The sequence below is a fragment of the Larus michahellis genome, chromosome 5, assembly GCF_964199755.1.
Source record: "Larus michahellis chromosome 5, bLarMic1.1, whole genome shotgun sequence".
NCBI lineage: Eukaryota > Metazoa > Chordata > Aves > Charadriiformes > Laridae > Larus > Larus michahellis.
This window is the reverse complement of record NC_133900.1, coordinates 32,443,108-32,464,652: the sequence shown is the minus strand read 5'-3', so window position 1 is coordinate 32,464,652 and position 21,545 is coordinate 32,443,108. Positions and strand designations below refer to the sequence as shown.

General features: G+C 40.5%; 1 protein-coding gene across 2 annotated transcripts in view; it reads right to left on the bottom strand.

Annotated features, from left to right (window-relative positions):
* Positions 1-3,769: 3,769 nt before the first annotated feature.
* Positions 3,770-21,545, bottom strand: part of PPP3CA (protein phosphatase 3 catalytic subunit alpha) — a 204,943-nt gene continuing 187,167 nt past the window's right edge. Inside the window, exons 11-14 of one of the 2 annotated variants that reach the window (XM_074589479.1) lie at positions 15,781-15,865; positions 11,594-11,691; positions 8,824-8,853; positions 3,770-5,532 (exon numbers count right to left, since the gene is read on the bottom strand). In XM_074589479.1, the coding sequence (XP_074445580.1) occupies positions 5,339-5,532; positions 8,824-8,853; positions 11,594-11,691; positions 15,781-15,865 (407 nt within the window). In that variant the 3' untranslated portion in view covers positions 3,770-5,338. The remainder of the gene's footprint in view (positions 5,533-8,823; positions 8,854-11,593; positions 11,692-15,780; positions 15,866-21,545) is intronic. The other variant, XM_074589480.1, reaches the window with a different exon arrangement.

Below are 21,545 nucleotides of genomic sequence, written 5' to 3'. Positions count from 1 at the left end.
AGGTCTAGGCCCACCAGCACGAGACAGACATGGACTTACTGGAGTGAATTCAGCAAAAGACTGAAGGTGATTAAGGGACTGGAACATCTGACCTATGAGGAGAGGTGGAGAGAGCTGGGACTGCTCACCCTGGAGGTGTATAAACACTTGATGGCGGAGCGAAAAAGATGGAGCCAGTCTCTTCTCAGTGGGGCCCAGCAACAGCACAGGAGGCAGCGGGCGCAAACTGAAATACAGGAAACTTTTAAGTAGAAGAAAAATCTTTTTTACTGTAAGAGCTGTCAAGCACTGGCACAGGTTGCCCAGAGAGGTTGTGGAGTCTCCATCCTTGCAGATACTCAAAACGTGACTAGACACGGCCCCAAGCAACCTGGTCCAGCTGACCCTGCGTGAGCAGTTGGGTTGGAGGAGCCAATCTCAGCGGTGCCTGCCAGCCGCAGTGAGTTGCAGTTCTGTAACCTAACAGGCTCCTCTGGACTAAAATGCTGTGAAATCAGTCCAAGTCACAGTGGTCAACTGCTCATTTAAAGCAAAAGAGATTATTCAACACCTAGGTGTCGAGAGAAATGGGCTTGCTCGACTGCACCATGGTTGTCTGCATCAACTGCCTCGGGGATGTAATAGCTAAAGCATGAAACAACCACCTCTTGCTCCAGTCTTACTGCTGTAAGAATCGCCTAACTGGGCACCCAGACCCAAACCTCCAGCGAACGGCCACGCAAGGCTCTGCCCAAAAGGGAGAGGGGGCCTTGGTGAACCCCCGAGCAACTACTCATGGCCACTAGCGGACTGACTCCACAAAGGAGCAGAAACTGTCATGTCTGCCACCATGCCTGCAGACTTCCCGCTGGCCACAAAAATCAGTCCTTTAGCACATTCCTTGCCAAGTTACTTTACCTAAAACAAGCTTTTGACAGGGATGACAGAGCCAAGGCAGCCCTTCCCTTTGCAACTGTGTGCCGTGGCAGAATACCGCCCAGAGCACACAGCTATCTGCCAGCTCGATGAAACATGTGTCACATAGAAAACAGAAACTGCCCTCAAGTTATTTAAAAAATAATGAAAAAAAAAATATATATCAAAGTCTCATAGAACACACATTTTATAATGCTTACCAGGCTTGATACTGCAAAGTCAGCTCAGCAAGACAAAAACAAAACCAAAAATCTCTAGCTCCATCACAGCTCCTCCTTTTTGTGACCCCCACGGAGGTGGCTGCAAGTCCTCTGTATTTTCACATACATATGAACATATGCATGTGAACTTCGACATATTTTTTTCCTAAATCATTGAAGAACCTTTTGTTCATCCTTTTGCATGCCAAAAATGGACATTTTTTGCAGAATCAAACATCCTCCCAAAAGCAACTAAGAAAGTGATCCACGACTATTTTCCAAATGGTCGCTTTGGTGCTTGTGGTTTTTTAACATTTGAAATAGCTGATTCTCACATCCCTCTCCTTTGCGAAAGAAGTGGGAAGATTCATGGATCTGACTAATCTGAGCAACAGTACCTTGAAAAAAAAAAAAGGGGAAACTGATTTCTAAGGACTAAAATTGTAAATTCAGCTTGAACCTAGAAAGTGTCCCCAAATTTTCATTTTTTACACTCTGAACTCCACTGTTTCTCTAAAAACCAAAGCCAAAGTGAGAGAGGGCAGAGATCAGGTCTGTGCTGCCAAGCAGCAGCTTTTGATGTCTGTTTTCAGCCCTGCCTTCTGACCTCAATTTCACTGGCCAGGTTCTCAGGAGAAAGCCAAATTACACCAACTCCTCTAGAGGCTCCAGACGATCCTCCTCTGGCAATAAAAAAAGGGTGTCAAGGAAAAGGCTGAAAGAATTTATATCTGTGCCTGACAGTTGGCAATTCTGGCAGAAGCTTGTTAAACCTACTGCAATTTTGGGGAGAAACCCTGGACAAAATCTGAATGTTGTCTTCTTCAGAAAATATACGCTAAGAGCTAATACATTTCATGTTACACTTCGATAGCTGTTGAAAAGGAAAATTATGACAGTGCAGAAAACATAATACATGTATCCAATACACTGTCGCACACAGCGGGAATAAAGTGGTTAAAAAAACCACAGTAAATCCCGATGTAGGCACCAATGGTATTTTTGGAATTAAAGTAGCATATTTGGTAAGGAAGAAGAAACCTGTGCTGGGAGACATACACCGGTGCATGGCACGTCACTGAGTGAGGCCACAAAATCCCAAACTCGGCCTTCAGCGGCACCAGGGTTTTTCTTCAAATTCATCTACAGCTCCTTCTGCAGCAGGAAAAGGGAAGGACAGCTGGAAGAGATGGCTTGCCCTGGAAAGAGATAACCTTTGGAAATTTTTTTTTTTTTGGTCCTTTTAGGAACATTTGAGTATAGTCCAGGCTACCCCTTAGAACCAGTCCAGAACCTGCCCCATGGTAGGACGGCGGGGCGGGCTCCAGAAAAGAGTGAGGCCATCTTACCTGGATGCACAAGTCACTGCTATTTCGCATGTTCAAGACGTTTTTATTCTTCTAAGATATAACAAGTTCAAAAATCTCCTTACTGACCAGACAGATTTTGTACCTTTCCTAACGCATTACTCAGCCTGGGCTACCTCGCTTACCCACAAGCTCTTCGGCAATTACAGCAGGCATTTGCAAATCCACCACCGATTTGTAGCACGGATCTTTTGGGTTAAGTCTACCAATTGAGAGGTCTGTGCCACACTGTCACTGCTGAGAAGAAAAACCCCTTTCTTGCCGTTAAATCGGTTTGGGCAACTGCCAGAGTCCAACTTAAATGAAACCAGACAGCACACGTTGCGCTGCCCAGCCGTATTGCTCTATGCGGCACAAAGTGCCTGCTGAGCGCTAGCTCACACGTCCCCACAGAAAAAAAAAACCCAAAACTTACCTGAGGTAACCTACAGCTGTTCGGCTAGCACGTACGCAGGACCGAACTGGCAAGGAAAGTGGTCACGCAAACTTACTTAGACTCTCCACCTTCTCTCCCCTGTGCTATATCTCTGTACAATCTGAAATAAAAATTTAGATCCAAAATTGATCCAGCTTCCTAGTCCCTGCTATGATGAATTCTCTTTTTTTTTTTTTTGCCACCTGTCATATTTTGCCAAAATTAACAAGAGCTGAAATGGGAAAAACACATAAGAAAGCAGGCACCAAGCCAACATTTCATGATGCTACCTGAAAGGAGGACTAAAGCAATATCCGCAATGCTGCACCATTCGGCATCGTCCAGCAGATCTTTGCGGGATTACGGACTGTGGAAAGATGCTGAGCACAATTAGGGAGAAAATGAGAACAAGGCAGAGCTCTGACAGTTCACCTCTGACTAAAGGAGAGAGCACTGGAAATGTGAAATTGTTGTTTTTTTGGTTTTGCCTTTCTATTTTTTCTTAAAGGAACACTGTAAGTGATACTAATTGACCTTTTCAAACGCTCCAGATGAGGTCAGGAAAGGACACAGAGGGCACGTCGTCTTCTGCACTCTGCTTGTGGGATACATCCTACTCATTTTAGTGAAAACCCAACTTGCTAGCCAGAACTTAGGGCAACTCTGCAGACGTTTGGTAGCCTCAAACAGTTGGGTAATGTATGAATTTTTTTCTTACTAAAGAACTGACCTTGAATCGTGAAACAAGTCATTCTTCTCATGCACCGACGGTCTTCTCCTGACCAAAGCGAGATAGAGCAAGAAGCACACATGCGCGTGTGCCTGCGTGCGCTTCTGCGACTGAGCCGGCAAGAAAGGGAAGAGTGCTTAAGTTCATGCACATTTTTATTGAGTAGTAATATAAAATGCTTCTTTCATTGTTACAAGTGCATGCTTTGATTGCCAACATTTCGAAGTCAAATTACAAAGGCAAGGCTGTAGGCTGTAGTGAATTACTTGGGCACTTATACAATTGTTAAAAAATATCAATGGACTGTTTTGTTTTGTTTCTTTTTCTTTTTTTCGAATGAACCAGTTGAAACCCGTAACTGATATACAAAGGGAAAAAAGTGAAAAAATTACACATTTTGTGGCACATGACAGAACAGAACAAAATGACTAAACCATTATGACATTAACAGTTACCATGCATTTAGAATTTCACATGTAACTACAAACTTATTTAAATTTCACAAGGTTTGCTAAACATGCTACCCATCTATATGTGCACTGACAAGCTTATGTTAAAAACTTTAAGAATACTCTCCCCTTAGATTTTTCAAAGCTTTTTTTTGATTACAAAATTTCAAAGGCATTAAGCATTTTTTTTTAGAGAATATAAAGTACGCCAGTATACATACATTTCCAGTATAAGTCAGACCACTAAGCGCATTACAGTCCCATACAGGCCTATACAGCCATTTTTTCTTAAAAAACATGCATAGGCAGATTTTTACAGAATATAGATGCTTTTCACTGCACTTAATATGGTGTCTTGTTCACTATACTTAAAAATGCACCACTCATAAATATTTAAATTCAGCAAGCCACAACCAAGACTTGATTTACCAAAAAAACCCAGAAAACCCCCCAAACCAAACCCCCCTAAATATAAACAGCAAAAAAAGATAAATGTTATCATTATTCCAGTTTTTTTTTTTTTAAACAAAGAAAAGGATAATTGCTGCCAAATTAGTAAGATAAGTGTTATATTTAAAGAAGGGCATTGAAGCACACTAAAGAAACCTGAGGTAAGCATAATCTGTACAAATTAAACTGTCGCTCTCGCTCGCTCTCTCACTCTCTCTCTCTTTCTATTTTTTTTTTTTTTTTGGCATTTTAAACAAATTCCCAACATTCTTTTTTTTTTTCTTTTTTTCTCTATATTTTTAAAGACTGCCTAATTTTATTTCATAGCCATTGTCTGACAAGAGTAGCAAAACATTATCAATAAATAGTCCTTATTTAGTTTGTACATTTTGTTAAAAATGTTTTGATGTCGTCCATGTTTAGTGCTGCAACTGTAAACGTACAATAGTTAGTAAGAAATTAAACAAAGTTTTCATGTCCAGTAACATAATAAAAGGCCTTTCAGTAACATATCTAGACGTTCCCGATGCAGTAGGAAAACATGTTCATTCCCCTAACTTTGCAATATATACCAGCACGAGCTTTCATTTTTCTACAAGCATTTTAAAGGCATATCCAAAGGAGGTGTCTCTCCCCCACCCCCCCTCCCACCAAATTAAAGTTGACGATCTCTTCGCAGATGATTTTTGTAAACTGAATCCAACACCTGGCCCCCAGAGCAAGTAAGCTATTATCAGAGGCAAGAACATCCCACTGCTGATGCGCAGCAACCCCATCGCGCCCTGCAGCTCAACCCCCCTCCCAGACAGTGGTCACTGAATATTGCTGCTATTACTGCCGTTGCTGTCCGTGCCATTAGTCTCTGTGGAGATTGCCTTGTTGATGGAGTTAAGGTTGGCATCGGATGGCACGTCTCTGCGCGGAGGCATTCGCTCATTAATTCGATCTAAGCCTTTGGCCTCTTCGAAGCTAGTGATCTTATGCTGGGGTGAAAATCCTTTGATAGCTAAATAAAGGATTATTAAAAAGTAAAATTAGCAAGGTAAAACTCTTGGCAGCTTTTCCCCCAACTTAGCAATGAGTGCGTAAGTCCTTCTTTGTGAAGGTGGCAATGAGAAGATCTGACAACACGACCGACTCCTTACCGTACTCAGAAAGAGCTGGGGGTTAACCACCACCGTCTCTTGCAACACAACTATTTTTTTTCCAACAAGATCAACTTCCAATATTTTGTTGTCCGCTGGGGTTCAGCTTAAAATGCTGAGAAGCTGACATCAGACTACAGTTTGCAATCAGGAACCATGCTTAGGGCACAGGCGTGAGCCGGGGAGTTAGCATTTGTTGTCATCACTTACAGCCTTAAAGACATCGTGCCTCGCCGTAACATCCTTAATCAGGCAAAACTCCCATTTGACTTTCAAAGAGCAGGGGGAAAAAAAGCACTGGCCAGTTACAGGTGGAGATGACGTGGTGAGGCCAGTTTGCGGGATATACATGAAAGCTATGGGAGACCCAGGGAGACCCTACAACAGGTTGCCTTATGTTCTCAACACAGGTGAGCTGCTTGTTGATTGCCCAGGACAGTTACTCTCCCAGACACGTCCCTGGACTTCTAGAAAGCAACTTGCATCAAACAGCGGTAACGCCGTACAAAACGAACCAGGGAGATCATCATTTTGGCACATTTGTACAATTTACCTTTGGAAACGCACTGACAAAGGACCAAAGTTCCAACTGAACCTGAGGACTTTTGATCTGCCCTTCAGCAGCAACACTGATGAGGCCACACCGACCTCAGAAGGCAGACACAGGCTGGGGAACGTATTTGCAGAGTGTGATTTATTTTTTTTTTCCTCTCTTTAATTGAAGAGTTGAAGATCTTTAGATTTAAAGCAAAAGAGAAAAAAGCACCATAGGCAAACAGCAGGTCACAGCTCCATAGATAATTTGTCATAGCCTTCTGTGTGTTTTTTCTCTTATCTGCACCAAATCAATGCACTGCACTTCCAGAACCGGCACTTTTGCTATGCCTCTATCTTAACATGCCATAGAGCAGAGATGGTGTGTTAGTACCAGGAAACTGCAAACTCCCTGGAGAAAAAATGGTAGGGGAGTTTCAAAGATCAAATTCAATATTCCTCCCTCCCTTTATCTTCTCTTTACCCCAAAGTCCTCCTGCTCTCCTTCCAAAATATGCAGTCCCGATTCTGGACAAGCTGATAACTTCTGTTTAAAAAAAACCAAAACCAAACCAAACAACGAACAAACCCCAAACCCCAGAACATCCCTGGTACCAATCTACCACTCCTTGCATTTTGAGGGGAGTGAGAAAAGCATTTTCATGCTGATATTTTTGCCAACCATTCCTGTGAAAATGGATAGATCCAGTTTGCCTCAGGATTTAGCTCCTTAGCCAGTTTCACAAACGGTATATTGGAACTTTGTGAAGTGCATGGGTTTTAACATGTATTATACTTCAACTCAGAAAAACAACAACAACATAATGGTGATTAGTCAAGTGAGCAGGGATGGAGCAGTGAAAACAGAACAGGCCCTACAGTGAGGTTTTTTTCAAGGTTGGTTTTAGTTTTGTTTTGTTTTTAACTTTATCTTTTACCACAAAAATGAAGATGTCTAACAAGCACCCAGGCCAATCCCTTAAAGCAATAGTTTAATGGATGGCCGTGTTGAAGCTGAAACACTTGCTGTGTCCTGGAGCTTGCCAGTAGGACAGCCCAGTTGGTGTCACCGGGCCCCTGAGTCAAACTGCAGAGGGACAATTGGTAAAGGGCGAAACATTTTCTCCATCGTTAGCTTCGTCTATGTTACGGTATCTAACTAGCAAGGATGGCAAATCGAGAACTAACTTGAAGGGTGCGCGTTGCTGGAAAGGGGGCACATTCAATCGATCGTATTTCGAGCAGACACGTTATCGTCTGTAATACTGAGGAAGGTGCTCTGCTGTAGTTGCTGGTCAGACAATGAGTATTAGCAGTTTACATTGAGAGTATACTAAAACACAACACATAGTCACAGAAAATCACAGAAAACAGCCAAACTGTCAACGAGAATGCACACTGCAGATTAGAGATTGCCGATAGGAATAGATAATTCCAACATAAATAGCAGCTTACTCACTGCTATTTAGAAAGCAGTTGTATTTTCTCTTACTTGTTTGTTCTGTAATTTTATTCACTGCTTTACAAAAATCAAAAACAAATTCAACTGGCCAAAAGGGCACATCTTACCAACGGACAGCAATCATCAGATTTTTTTTTTTTTTTAATTAACTAAAAAAAAAAAAATACCCACAGAAAATTTGAGAGGGGCAAGAACAAAATACAACTGAAGAATTTTGTTTTAAAGGGGAATTCTGAAAATTCTTCTTCCAAAATTTTTTAATGCTGAATGAATATTGCGCATCTACATTGCAACACGTGATTACTTAGGTTTTGACTGTAGCGTTAAAAATTGCTTAAGGGTGAAATTAGAGGTCTGTCAATAAAGCACCACAGTTTTCAATACTAAAACATTCAGAAATCTTCCCAGGCAGCCAGTTACTTTATATTTGTAGCTAAAATGGTGCTGGTGTTAATGGTTGCTCTAATGTAGATATCCAGTGTGTAAACTGCCACTACCAGAGGAAGCAGACATCTTGCAGACAAATGTCTCATGTTGTTTTACTTTTAAAGAGAAACAGAAACACGCTGTACTGTAACAAAAGACCAATAAAAATTTTTTACTAGTGACCTAAAAAGAAAGGAAACAAACTGAAGCAAAAAAAGAAAAAGGGAAAAAAAAAAAAAGCCCAACAAAAAGAGAGAAAATTTGTAAAAGCTGTGTGTTTTCGTTGACCAGAGATTGCTGAGGATGATTTGAGGCAGAGACGAGACCCAGCCTCCAGCGCACAGCTTTTGAGCTATGTGTCACAGAGCATTTACGAGCTGCTGCCGCCGAGTTATGTCCCGTGAAATCCAAGTCCCCTGATCTCCTTTTGTGGCATTACTCAGTGCTTAGTTCAACAAAACAGCAATTCCAACGTGATTGTAACTTTCAGAAAAAAAAAAAAAACCAAAAAAAACCCCAAAACCTCACAACAACAGTAACGGGAAAAAAAAAAAAAAAAAAAACAACGAAAAAACATTTTCCCCTTTAAAGCAATTACATTTTGGTTAATACCGAGCCACAATTGTTAGCCCAACACCCACACAATCTGTACAAGCTACAGCAAAATGAATACACCCAGCAGAGCCCTTATCTGTTGTGGCACCAACAGAAAGGGGACTGGCCAATTTACCTTCATCAGCCTCAATAGCCTCAACAGTAGCTGAAGAGAAGAAAGGGGTAGCAAAACGAATGAGAAAAATGAGCAGAGGATTTTAACTCTAAGAACAAGTCAGTGAATAGCAAAGGAGCTACAACACTAATGTTACTGTAAGTGCTGGATTTTGGCAAAACAGACACACAGAGAAATGCTTACACAAAAACAGTAATTTGCAGATTGAATTAAACTATAGTTTGTTTTGAAGCAGAAGTTTCACAAACTAGAAGGTTTTAAAGACACATTTGAGTAGTTTTCTTTTGACTTAAAAGAACTACAAAATGAAAACCTCTTCCATATTGCACATCTGACCTGAAAAGGTCATTGTATAGTTCTCCCAGCTTTGAATAAGAGCAGTTGGATTTGCCCTGTCAAAAGAGAATGAAAAATGGCATAAAGCCATCACACAAAACTCGTACCACTTACGATGCCAGCTTGAAAAGTATTAGCTGCCAGTACAAAGCAAGAGAGCCACATACACAACTTCTCAAGATGATTTTTTTTTTCCTCTCTCCTGACTAAAAGAAACCTCCCCACAGCACGGGACAGAGTTTGCTCAGACAGCTTTGCCTTTGTTCACAACCTCGCCCAGTCTGCTCCTCCTGTATGCGTCCTTTTTGTCAACCCCATCTCTGAAAACAGCATTCTTCTAATATTTTCTTTAAATCAATGGACAGTCGTACAAGATTGAAAGCTGTTGGACCTTCAAAATTGCGAAGTCTGGTCAGAGAGAGAAAAGCGAGGAATCGGGAGGTTGCTGCAGTGTTACGAATACCATGTTACCACTGTTTTGAAACCATCCATTGTTCTTAAAGACATAATTTCATTTGAATTCTACCCATCAGCTTTGGCATGAATTTGTTTCTACAGTCAGAGATTTAGAAGCTGATGCAAATCAGCAAATGCAGTCCAATTTAGCAATGGTACAGCTCAAATATTTAAAAAGAAATTTTGATTTTCACGACCAACTCTGATTTAGAGAATAGCCCAAGAAGCCAAGTTTTTAGGAATTCCTCTCTTCTTTTTTGCCTTATTTTCGACTATGTAAAAGCTTTTTTTTGTCCTCCATAAAACCCAAACAATATTTTTTTTTTTTTGCAGTTAGGATGTTAAATATGGATTGAGATCAATGCTAAAATATGTATACTATTATCTTGCTGCATGGGGAAACGAGAAGAGCTAACCCACATGCACCAAGGTAAGTCTATGCCTCTCAAGCTACAGAGCAAGAGAGATGGCAAAAATCAAGGAACAAAACCAACGCAAACTTAAAAGAAAAGGAAACACGATAACTGGGATGAGAAATTAAAATGAATAACCAGATCCAAACCAGCACTGACACATTAGAAAAAAACGACGACTAAAACGTATACTTCCACAACAGAACATACTAGTCATATTTTCTGTTAATACATATGGTAACATGAATGTCTGCTTAACAGAAACTATGTAAGCTTCAGATTATTTGGTGAATGGCGTACTACGTGTTAACTAATGCAGAAGCTTGTGTATAGTAATGTTTTACTAAGCCAGAATACTGCAGTATGAGGAGATTTTCCTTTTAGCCATTGTAACAAGAACTTTAGGCAATTTTCTTAAATTCATTTAAATTCCTAATATTTCGCCAGGGCAACAATAGCAGTTTCCTTGGACCAAATTTTCTGACGAATGTAAAGCAACTCTATGGAGGAAAGCCTAGGTAAAGACCACAACCCCATTAAGAAAGGCATCCTGTGGAATCATATTGCAGCATTTTCAAAGCAGAACGTTACTATGTCTGTAACACACAAGTCATCAAAAAGAAAAAAGGGAAGGGAAAAAAGGGGGAAAAAAGGGTTTACCACCGTATACCTGAATCTTCTAGGCAAAAGAGACAGTAAAGGGAAAAATACAGAGAAAGAATGCTCCAGGAAGGAAACAGGAAAAGAAGAGGCTGAGACTGTGGTAAGGTTATAAAGCATTTCTATTTCTTACATCTACTGCCAACAGAACCTCAATAAGAAAGAGACATTCTTGTGTGCCTGCAATATACTCTACAGCAATACACCCAGAAAAACAGGAGAGCTTATAGTAATAAATTAAATACTTTGCAGCTCCTTATTCCAAAAGGAATATTTCATCAAAGGCAGCCCTACTATAGACTTACAGATTTCCTGTAACAAGAAGCACTTGGTATAAAACTGAACTGACAATCTGTATTGTGTTTGTGTACAAGGCAAACGCGGTGTTTCTAAGAGCCTCCCTTCGCTTGGGCTTAAATCAGAGTGCAATTGTTCTCATGCTGTCACCTAGAATTACTAGGAGAGAAAATCTAATTCTAGAGCTGTTTTCCATTGGTGATTCTCTAAGAGGATGAACCAATCAGACAAAATAAGAGTTTGAGTGTCACTATCTAAGCTGAATCTTCAGTATTCCTCGTATCAAAGGCTGCTCTTAAAAAAACCCAAAAAGATGCCGTAAACTGTGGAAAGGGCACACTTCACATGCAATGCTGATCTACCATTCTTAACAGTTGATTTTCAGGGACTCTACCCCCACCTTTCCTTTGAAAATCAGTGGTACGTAATGAGCCTTGAGACGTGGCCTTACACAAACTGCTCACAAATGCTCCAGTACAACAAACCGCCTGGTTTATTCTGTCCTGTATTTTTTTCTGAGAAGATTGCGGTTACTTTTCTCGGGTTCTGCAGTTGAAAACCAATCGCTTTTTTTACACGTAATGACACACACAGGCAAACGTGCTTACCGCTTTGCAGTGTTTGTTTTCCTCCAGAGAGCACGCCACTGGGCAGCATTCCTGTCGGAGTCAAACCTTTCAGCGTCAGCACACTTTCACTCTCTTCTCTGCAGAAGGAAAATAAAAACAACCAAAAAACAAACCCAAAAGTAAATAATTGTCTTTTTTTTTTTTTTAAACATGGAACATGTTTTAGACACCTCAAGCTACCCCTGCCCTACAATAATTTGGTTATCTCCAATCTCCTTACCAGGACAGGCTGGATCCAGTGATAACCCCAGCACCAGTGCAGTCCCCCTCACTGCTCTGTAAGTGGCTCACCTCTGCACCACACCACAGTTAGCTGTAGTTAATGCTATAACCTGCACCTATGAAACCACACAGGACATATGTTTGAATATATATATACATAAAACCACAAACTTGACAGGAGGAAGACCAAAGGAGCAGTTATTGCCAACAGTACACTTAAGTGTCTTACACTGTACAGTCCAAAATCATCTTAAATTGTTGTTTTGTTTTTGCCTACACTAGCAGTCAGGTGCATTATTTATTAATGATCATCAGCCACTTAAAAAAAGGCAGCTAAAAGCTCATTAAAATTAATAAGTGCTTCCACCGTTAATAGCACTGTCCTTAATAGTTTTGTATGCTAAAAATGAAACTGGATTCAAGAAAAATGTTTTAGGAAACCTAAGTATGCTTTGTCTGTCTGCAAATACACATAGTTTTTGCTATATGGCAAGAGGAATACAACAGCTCTATCCAGACAAGCCATTAAATACAGTTTTCTATGAGCACTGTAAAGCTGTCTGTGATGACATACTTGCTCAGGAGCAAAATTGACCCCAATTCTTTAAGAAAAACCCATTTTGAAGTGCTTTACTTTGAAATATACAATGACATTAAGCTGAAGGAAGCAAGCACGAAGATAGAATTTAGTTCCACATTCACTCGAGGATAATATGGTTTTGTCTATCAAAACTCTCTCAGCAATTCTACTATTTACAATTTTATTTAGACCTACATGCTCTGAATTAGTCACTTATTTCAAACAACTCTTGTTTATGTAGTAGATAAACTCTTCAAGTTCTATTTTTAGTTTGAAAATTATTCTCCTTGTACACACTTTTCTTTGTGTAATAGTCAAAATCAAATTGTGACCATTTTCCTTGCAAGTTTCCCAAGCAATTAGAACTAATGCAATGGCAAATATTTCCGGAATTAACACAGTATTACACACAAGAGTTTTCGCTTTCTCTTGATTATTTGCCTCTGCGAATAAATGCATAATCTGCATTTCCAATTCATTCCATTTAATCTCTTTTTTTTGAATTATTTTTAATTAAACTGCAACGGCACTTTTAGCTTCACCTTCACAGGATAAGTTTATTCACTATATTTTTATTATCTTTAAATTGCATATTACCAAGAAACCTCTGTATCACAAATTTTGAGATTTTTTAGCCTGCAGTGTTCCTCATTTTCTATTTGATGTCCTTCACTTCCGTTTTAAAAAAAGGAAAATAAACTGATTAAATATTTTATTTACCTCCCTCCTGCCTAATATCCAAAGAAAAGTCAGACTTGAGAAAAAAAGTCTACGAGAGGCAATGACAGGGAATCGTGAGGTCTTCCACTGAGCTTAAGCCAATCTTTCTATGATGGCTATGCTCAGCGAAGCTCATTTATAACCTTTGAAACTCAATACAACATTATTTTGATATCTAATTTTGAGACTAAAATGGCTGAAACGATCTCAGTTTTACATTCAGGTTACATCCTCAAGGAAAAGTGGCTGCTCCAGCTCAGGGAACAGATGTTTGACTGAGTCCTTTGAAGGTGGTCAGACCAGGTGCTGATCATTCGGAAACGCTTTTCAAGAATTAGTGAAATAAGTTTCATAAAACAGCCATGATTCAAACTGGGACCTCAAAGGTTTCTGGAATAGGCTGATTTAGACAATGGGGCCACCGCAGTCTTTTGGGGGTTACACGCAATTATCAGACACTCACGTTACGTGTGGATTGTGCTGGCAAGACAGAAAAAATAACCCAGGCTTTTCAATAGGAATAGTATTTGTACAACTAACTTCATGTCATTTTTGCTGTCTGGAACCCTGGCACCTAGGTGAGGAGAACCAACCTTTCCCAGCAAGAGAGAAGAGGAGGTACTCCCGGGCGGCAGTGGTGGCTGGGATGAAACGTCACCCATCCCCCTGGAAGACTGGTCAGCAGAACTGCCCATTGGAGGCACCTGCTTATTTGCTGACTGCGCCTCTGACCACAGTAAGGACGCGCTGTGCTTGCTGGTTAAAGCTAAGGGAGAACAAATATACTCTTCATCTTCAGTCCTTCCTGCGAAGTTTTAAGGCCCATTGCTACCAAGAACTGTAAAAGGCTCAGCAGCTTCAGGGAGTGAACCACTGGCTTCTCCTCTACCACACTGCAGCCCATTCTGGTCTTCTGGAGATGTTGGGATGCACGTGGTAGGGGTAAAAAATTGTCTCGTGAACAACTCCGAGAAGAATTCAAATGCTTTTCTGGGAACAATCAAGACTGATTTCCACCAGTGCTTCAAAATGTTATTTTCATGAAATAATTTAAGAGGGCTCAAAGTTGTAAATGGTGCTAAAACCCTAAGCTACGAGGTTCACGCACACCACTTTAAACAGGGCACACGCAAGAATTATGCTCTACCCTTCCTCTGTCCCTGAAACCACTGAAAGGCTCCTGCCCCATAGTTCCCTTTGAAAAAGTCTCTGACATACAGGCAATGTCAATCATCTGCAAATTATCAAAACCCAAATACATCAGCTGAGGATCCAATTTCAGGCCTTTCTGTACATTTAACTCCAGGTTTCTGTTAAATTAATCCCGTATTTCAAAAGGTGCTCTGCAACAAAATACAGCGGATTCAGAAGCTGCAGTTCAAGGTTATGGGAGAAAGCCAGGTTTTCCAAACTTTGTTTGCTCAACTATCATCAGAGAAAAATAATCACGCTGTTTTATGAAGGTGGTGGCAATGTCAGCTCCAGGCTCTCTGCCAGACTTGGTACAGAGGAGCAGGTGGAAACATTTGATTGCTCCCCCGTCTTGTTTAGGGAAAAGGCACGATGCCAACTTCTCTTTTTTTATGGGTACCACTTTGAAGTAGCTTGTGCATCACTAGTAATTCACATATAACACTTTGGGAACCCCAGGTACAAAGTCCTCCACCTCAGTATGCTATTTAAAGCTATGCTGCTGCAATCTGCAGTGCGTGGGCGAACTGCTGTGTCCACGCGAAGCCCCACTGAAAACGTGCCCACTGCTTGCATGCTGCAGAAGAGTCTCAAATCAAGCGAGTTTGAGAGTTTCATCTGAAATTAAGAGGGTATTCTTCACATAACTATTTTTATTTCCTCTTTTTATACCAATCGTACAATCACACAAATACGTTTTTTAAAAATCCCGTGATTTTGCACTAAACGTAATAGCCATAAAATGACTACAGCAGAGCAACATACGATTTCCTGAGGAAAAAAATCCCTCTGCTGAAAGGGAGGGAGAACTGTATTTTCTATATTTAGCCTTCAGCACAGCACAGTACAGCATGTTTTCTCTTCTGCTCAGAGACATCAAATGGAGAGTTCTAAACATTGGGTAGCAATTAGTTATTCATGTTCATGTGTTTGGGGGAGTGCAGCCCAAGGTAACGAGTCGCTGTTGTCTGCACAATGATTTCCTGGGTTTTTCGTTAAATGACCCTAATGCCTTCATCTTTAATCATCTTTACTCACAGCTGTAGCAACAACTGTGGGTGACAAAGCGGGACAGTTTGGCTTCCTTTTAATGAGACATGATGTGGAACGTACCCCTTCTCCACATTTAACTCTTGCCTCGCAGTGGCTAAGAGTTAATTAGCACACCTGGTGAGCAAAAGTCTTAAGAAAAAGGTAATTGCAATTTTCGTTGCTGATGTCTTGTTTGTTTGTCTGTTTTACATTCAGCAAAAACCCTGAGGAAGATTATTCATAGCCATAATAAATAGCAGTATTGTATAAATAAAACAATCTTGAAAAGTTCCAGTATAACTTAGTCGGGTGGTATACTAAAATATCAAATTTGCTGTTTGATTAACAGTAGAGTGCTCTAAGTAATCATTCAAAGATGTCCTTTAACATTTAAAAAATCTGAAACAGCACAAAACCTTACCTTAACACTGAGAAAACTCTAGCCATTTTTCCTATTGCTCTTATCTTGTTCCTGATAACCTCCTTTCGAGCAGCAGCTGTTGCTCCTGTGGAAAAAACATTAAAAACACTTATAGGGATCTGTAAACAACATATCACCGTTCTGAACTCTAAATACAAGAAACACCATATTAATGCCACGGTTTGCCAAACTAAGCCACATTTGTAGTCAAACCTGAAAATACTATTTTTTTGTTATTTGCAGCTCAAGACCGATAACTTTTGAACAATCTAGTTATTAGTACCTTTAGAGATGCAATCCTTTTCCTGCTACCCTTTAAAGCTGCATATCTTTTCATCAATGTAAGCTAATTTTCCATTTCAATAACATTTTCAGAGACCATACTCTTTTGAAAACAAGTTTCTTAGAAAATAGTCAAAATGCCAAGAAGATACTAAATGTGAGCAGTGCCCAATCCATAAAATGAGTTAAAAAAATTAAACGACAATGGAGTTAAAAATTGATTTCATAACCTTATAATTTTAAGTGAAAAACAATCACGTTTCACTTAATTTTCTAAAAAAAGTGACTGGGTTAACCTTAAGGCCAAAAGGTTCCGGTCAGGGTTTTCCCATCTCTAGTTAAAAAGTCTTTAAATGGTTATAAAACCTAACGCAGAGCCCTGAAAAGCAGCATGAAATGGCAGGGATTGCGTTGGCTGGCATAGTTGCTCCATAGCAACTTCCTTCTCATCACTGCTATGGCCTTCTCAAAATTACAATTACTTTGAAATTTGTGAACTCACACAATAATCTGCCTTAAGAAAAACGTATACTAGAACAGAGACTACAGTTCAGCTAAGTTTGCATGTGTACTTGTTATCTGGATATCATCAAAACCTAGAACACATCTGTGCATCCATGAGAGAACCACATGAATGGGAAAAGCAAATAGTACTAAGTTAGCAGAACAAGGCATTTCTCTTAATAAGGACCCCCCGCGTCCTCAAGAAAATACCATGTTATACTAAGTAAACCAGTTGCATTTAATTGTCACAATCATAACTACATACATCATGAAGATTTCTCCCAAGGGTTTCTGAACGACAGGTAACCTTGGCTCATAAGGACGCTTCCTGACCACTCCTATCTCAGAGGTTCCAGAGTGCAACCTGAAAACCTCTACACATCACAACAATGCTACCTTCTTTACTGCTCCAGAATTCAAGGTCAAAAATGACAATTTCTATTTTCAATTCCTAGCAAATTGATCCATTTTATAAAGTGAAGTCCATCATGGAAGCGAAAATAGTAGAAAGGGCCAAAAATGAGGGAGGCGGTTATGGCAGCAGAGGGGACAGCTGCAAAGACAACCGCAGGTGAGTAGGAAGGGAAGCAGGGCTCTGCCCAACGTGGCTGATGGACCCAAGAGGTGAAGAGCTTCAGAAGACCCAGCCATGGGGCCTTGCCGTGCAGACCTTCCTTCGCTGTATTATAGAGTGCAAAGTGACTTCGGCCAAAAGGGCTCAGAACGGAACGCGGGCTCTGCTGAACTCAATGGCAAAAGTCCCATCTGCTTCAGCGGCGCCAGCGTTTCACGCGCTGCTGCTGCTCCTCCTCTGGGCAGTCCCAGCTGCTGCAGGCAGTGCTGGGACTCAGAAAGGTCCAACGCTGCCACGCAGGAGATTTGCTGGGTGGCTTCTGGCAGCTGACTGTGCAATAATTCTCAGAGTTTCAGCTTTCTCCACACATCTCTGCCGATGGCAGCCCCGTGGGTCTTCTGTCGGGCACTGTCACCTTTCCTACTGCAGATTTCTCAATTACAATTAAATTCGTAACAGTTTGAGACTACTGCTGGAAATGCACACATTACCTCATGCTATTTACTAGATGACTAGGTGGCCTGCCTGATACCCTGGCATTTTAGAAGAGGTGAAAAGGAGGTATATTTTTTTTTTCCTGTGCTTGAATTTCAAAACAAATAGCCATCCTTTGCAAAAAAACACTTCCAAAATTGAAAATAAACTGAACTCACAAATCCTAGAGCTGTTCAAAAATAAGCTAAGTAACCGTAGGAACAAATATCACAGTAGCAACATAAAAACTCAGGATGAATCTCACCGCAACTTTCAACATTGTGGTCCAGATCAAATTTAATCCCAAACAGTGCAAGGCGTGAGTCTGATAAAGCGGGAGCTCGATGGCTACGCACGGGGAATCCTGCGGAGTTGCTTGTGGGGTCGTGTGTCCCTGACCAGCCCGTGTACAAACAGGTCCACACGAGCCACCTCGTACGTGCCCACAGCTACCACAGCCTGCATGCTCACATGTTGGTAAGGGTATGCTTATGCATACTGGGATATGTTCCTACATCTGCTGAGGAGCACGTAAACCAGATGTCTTACAATCATGCATGCTACTTTTGCATGCATCCATCTTTTGGGATGGGTATTAATGCATTATTTCCAGGCATTTCTAACCATCCTCCTAGACTGCCTTGAAATTATGAGCCTGTATCTGGAAGTTCCAAGTGAAAGAAGCTATGCTCAGAATGATGGCTTTCAAATCTCCCATAGATAAAGAGAAAAATACAAAGAAAAGATATTAAAAATACAAAGATTAAAAAAAAAAATAAAGACAAAGTCTTAGGCATAAATGTCTAATTCTAGACAATAAAGAGTGGGAGAAACTGCTGTAATTCAGCTGAATTAAAGAAAATATATTTGTAACAGCTTAATGAAAAACGTAAATTAAACAGCAGTGATTCAGCTGGGTTCTTCAGGAAATAGAGGGGGTACATTCCTGCCTCAGTTACTAAGATCTCACTAAATTTTACTCTCAAGATACACAAGACATGGTTTTCAGCCTTTTTAACCTGAAAGCATTTAAACACAGTTTGTCATTTTCCCCCCAAGTGTCACTATCCCTACTTGTTTATTACAAACCCATGCTGTTCTTGTACATCTTATAAGTATATTCAACCTTTTTCAGTCACTGTTTAACCTTCAGAAGTGTTGAGAACTGACAACTAGAAATATAATTTATGACTGAAGTGAAATACAATGCCCTACACTAAAATATAAAATAAGAATGGAAAAACCCACTTAATTGTAAAACACAACAGGCTCAAAGGGAGTATTTTGTTTCTCATCAACACACATGATAAAAGGTTACTAAAAAAAATACACTTAAAAGATTTTGATCTCCACTGAATTTCCTAATTTGTAACAGATCTGTGAAAAGGACTTAAAATATTCTATGTTTACTAAATATTATTATTGATTTTATTAATGATTCTACTTATCCTATTTGGGTTTTTTTTAAACATTATTTGCTAAATAATGCACTTGATATTCACAATATTTTATTGTTCTCTTAGTTTTGACAGAATACCACTAACCTGATACAGTATTTGGATTCCCAAACTATTTATATATAAATCTTAGAATCACATTTCAAGTGTGAATACTCCAGTTTAGTGTTCAGAAATTCACTATTACTGCAAATCCTTATGAATTACTTCAGCTACACTTAAGCATACGCTTAGGTGAAAGTAAATGGTTCACAACCTTAGAATTGGCTCTGGGTAAAAGGGTTATTTCAGCCTTCCTTCAGTCCCTGGGGAAGTTCTGGAATGAATCCTCCTGGGGGCTATCACAAGTCAAACAAAGCACGAGACTGCGAAAAGCCAGCATCGATTCACCAAGGGCAAATCGCGCTTGACAAACCTGATCGCCTTCTATGACAAAGTAACCTGCCCAGTTGATGAGGGGCAAGCAATGGGCGTTGTCTACCTGGATTCCTCCAAGACACGGTTCCCCATAGCCTTCTCCTAGAGAAACTGATGTGTTACGGGTCTATATAAGCGGTCTGCGCGGTGGGTGGGGAACTGGCTGACAGGCCGCACCCAGAGGGTGGTGGTCAATAGCTCCTTTTCAAACTGGCAACCTGTCACAAGTACGGACCCCCCAGGATCGATACTGGGCCCAACACTGTTTAGTATCTTCCTAAGTGATGTGGATGATGGGATCAAGTGTACCTTGATGAAGTTTGCTGATGACACCAAACTTAGTGTGGAAGTGTACGCTTTGGAAGGGAGAGCTACCCTGCAGGAAGACGTGGATAGGCTGTAAGAGTGGGTTAACAAGAGTAACATGAAGTTCAATAAAGACAAGTGTAAGGTCTTGCACACCTGGGAAAACATAATCCAGGAGCGCAGCACAGGCTGGGATATACCTGACTGGGGAGCAGCTCCGTGGAAAGGGACCCGACGGTCCTGGTGGACAACAAGCTTGTGAGTGAACAGTGTGCTGCTGCGGCAAAGAAAGCCAACAGTATGCTGGGTTGCATTGACAAGGGCATCACCAGCAGAGGTAAAGAAGTCATTATCCCACTCTACTTGGCACTTGTCAGGCCACACCTGGAATACTGTGTTCAGTTTTGGTCCCCACTATGCAAAAAAGATGTGGACAGGCTGGAGAGGGTCCAGAAAAGGGCCACAGAGATGATCAAAGGGCTGTGAAGCCTGCCATAAGGACGAAAGGCTGAGAGAACTGTGTTTGCTGAGCCTTGAAAAAGAAGGCTTAGGGGAGACCTCATCACCACGTTCCAGTATTTAAAGGGTGGTACAAAGAAGGTGGAGACTCCCTTTTTACAAGGAGTCACATGTTAAAGACGAGGGGTAACGGGTACAAGTTACTCCTAGGGAGATTCCGATTGGACATAAGAGGAAAATTTTTTACAATGAGAACAATCAGCCAGCAGAATAATCTCCCCAGGGAAGTGGTGGATTCCCCAACATTGGACACTTTTAAGATTCAGCTGGACAGGGTGCTGGGCCATCTTGTCTAGACCACGCTTTTGCCAAGAAAGGCTGGACCAGATCATCCTTGAGGTTCCTTCCAACCTTGTATTCTATGATACTATGAATTTTAGCCTTTGCAAACACTGCCTGATAGCCTCTTAAGTTTTTACTTTCTTTTCAATATCTAAACAAACACTTTTTGCATGAAGGAATTTAAAGAAAAACCAAAAAGCCAACAAAACCCAAACTTCACGAACACAGCCAAGTTTAAAATTGGAGGGGAATATTATTTGGGAGGTAGAATAAAAGCTTTGAATCTTACTTCAGTAATTTAACAAGTTCTATTGGATTTTGGATTTGTAGCATCCAAACACAGATCTTGCAAGCTGGATATACAAGACTTACATGAAATGTAATTTAGACCTTCAGATTAATAAGTAGAACAATGAAAAAAAAAGACTATAAACTCGAAAATATTATGAGATTTAGGATTGACCAGATAGAAAACAATATTGAGTAAAAAAAGCTAAACCCAAATCCTCTCACTGATACCCTAATATATTATGTATTATCTAATTACGCATTAGGAAAATGAATGAAACTTAAGCCTTCCAATTTATTGAATACCTTTCTTCTGTGCATAAATGGTATCTTCTTATGAATTCCAAAGGGGGGGGAAAGAAAAAGATCAGTGATGTTTGTAGAATGAAAATAAAAAATAATACAGAACATTTGACAACATCAATGGAAACGCAATGTTTAAGTAAAGTCTGAAAAACAGAAAAGAAACAAATTAGGCAGGGAACAACCAAGAGGAAAGAAACAGATTGAGAACGATGAGGGGAAAAAAAGAAAAAAAGCCTTTTCAGCTTAAAGCCTTGTTAGTAGGTTTTGCAGGAAATCAACATGCAGGCAGAAGGTCAGCAGCCAAGCTCAGCCTCGGTGTTACCATCCCTTGAACACGTACTGTCTCCTACATTATT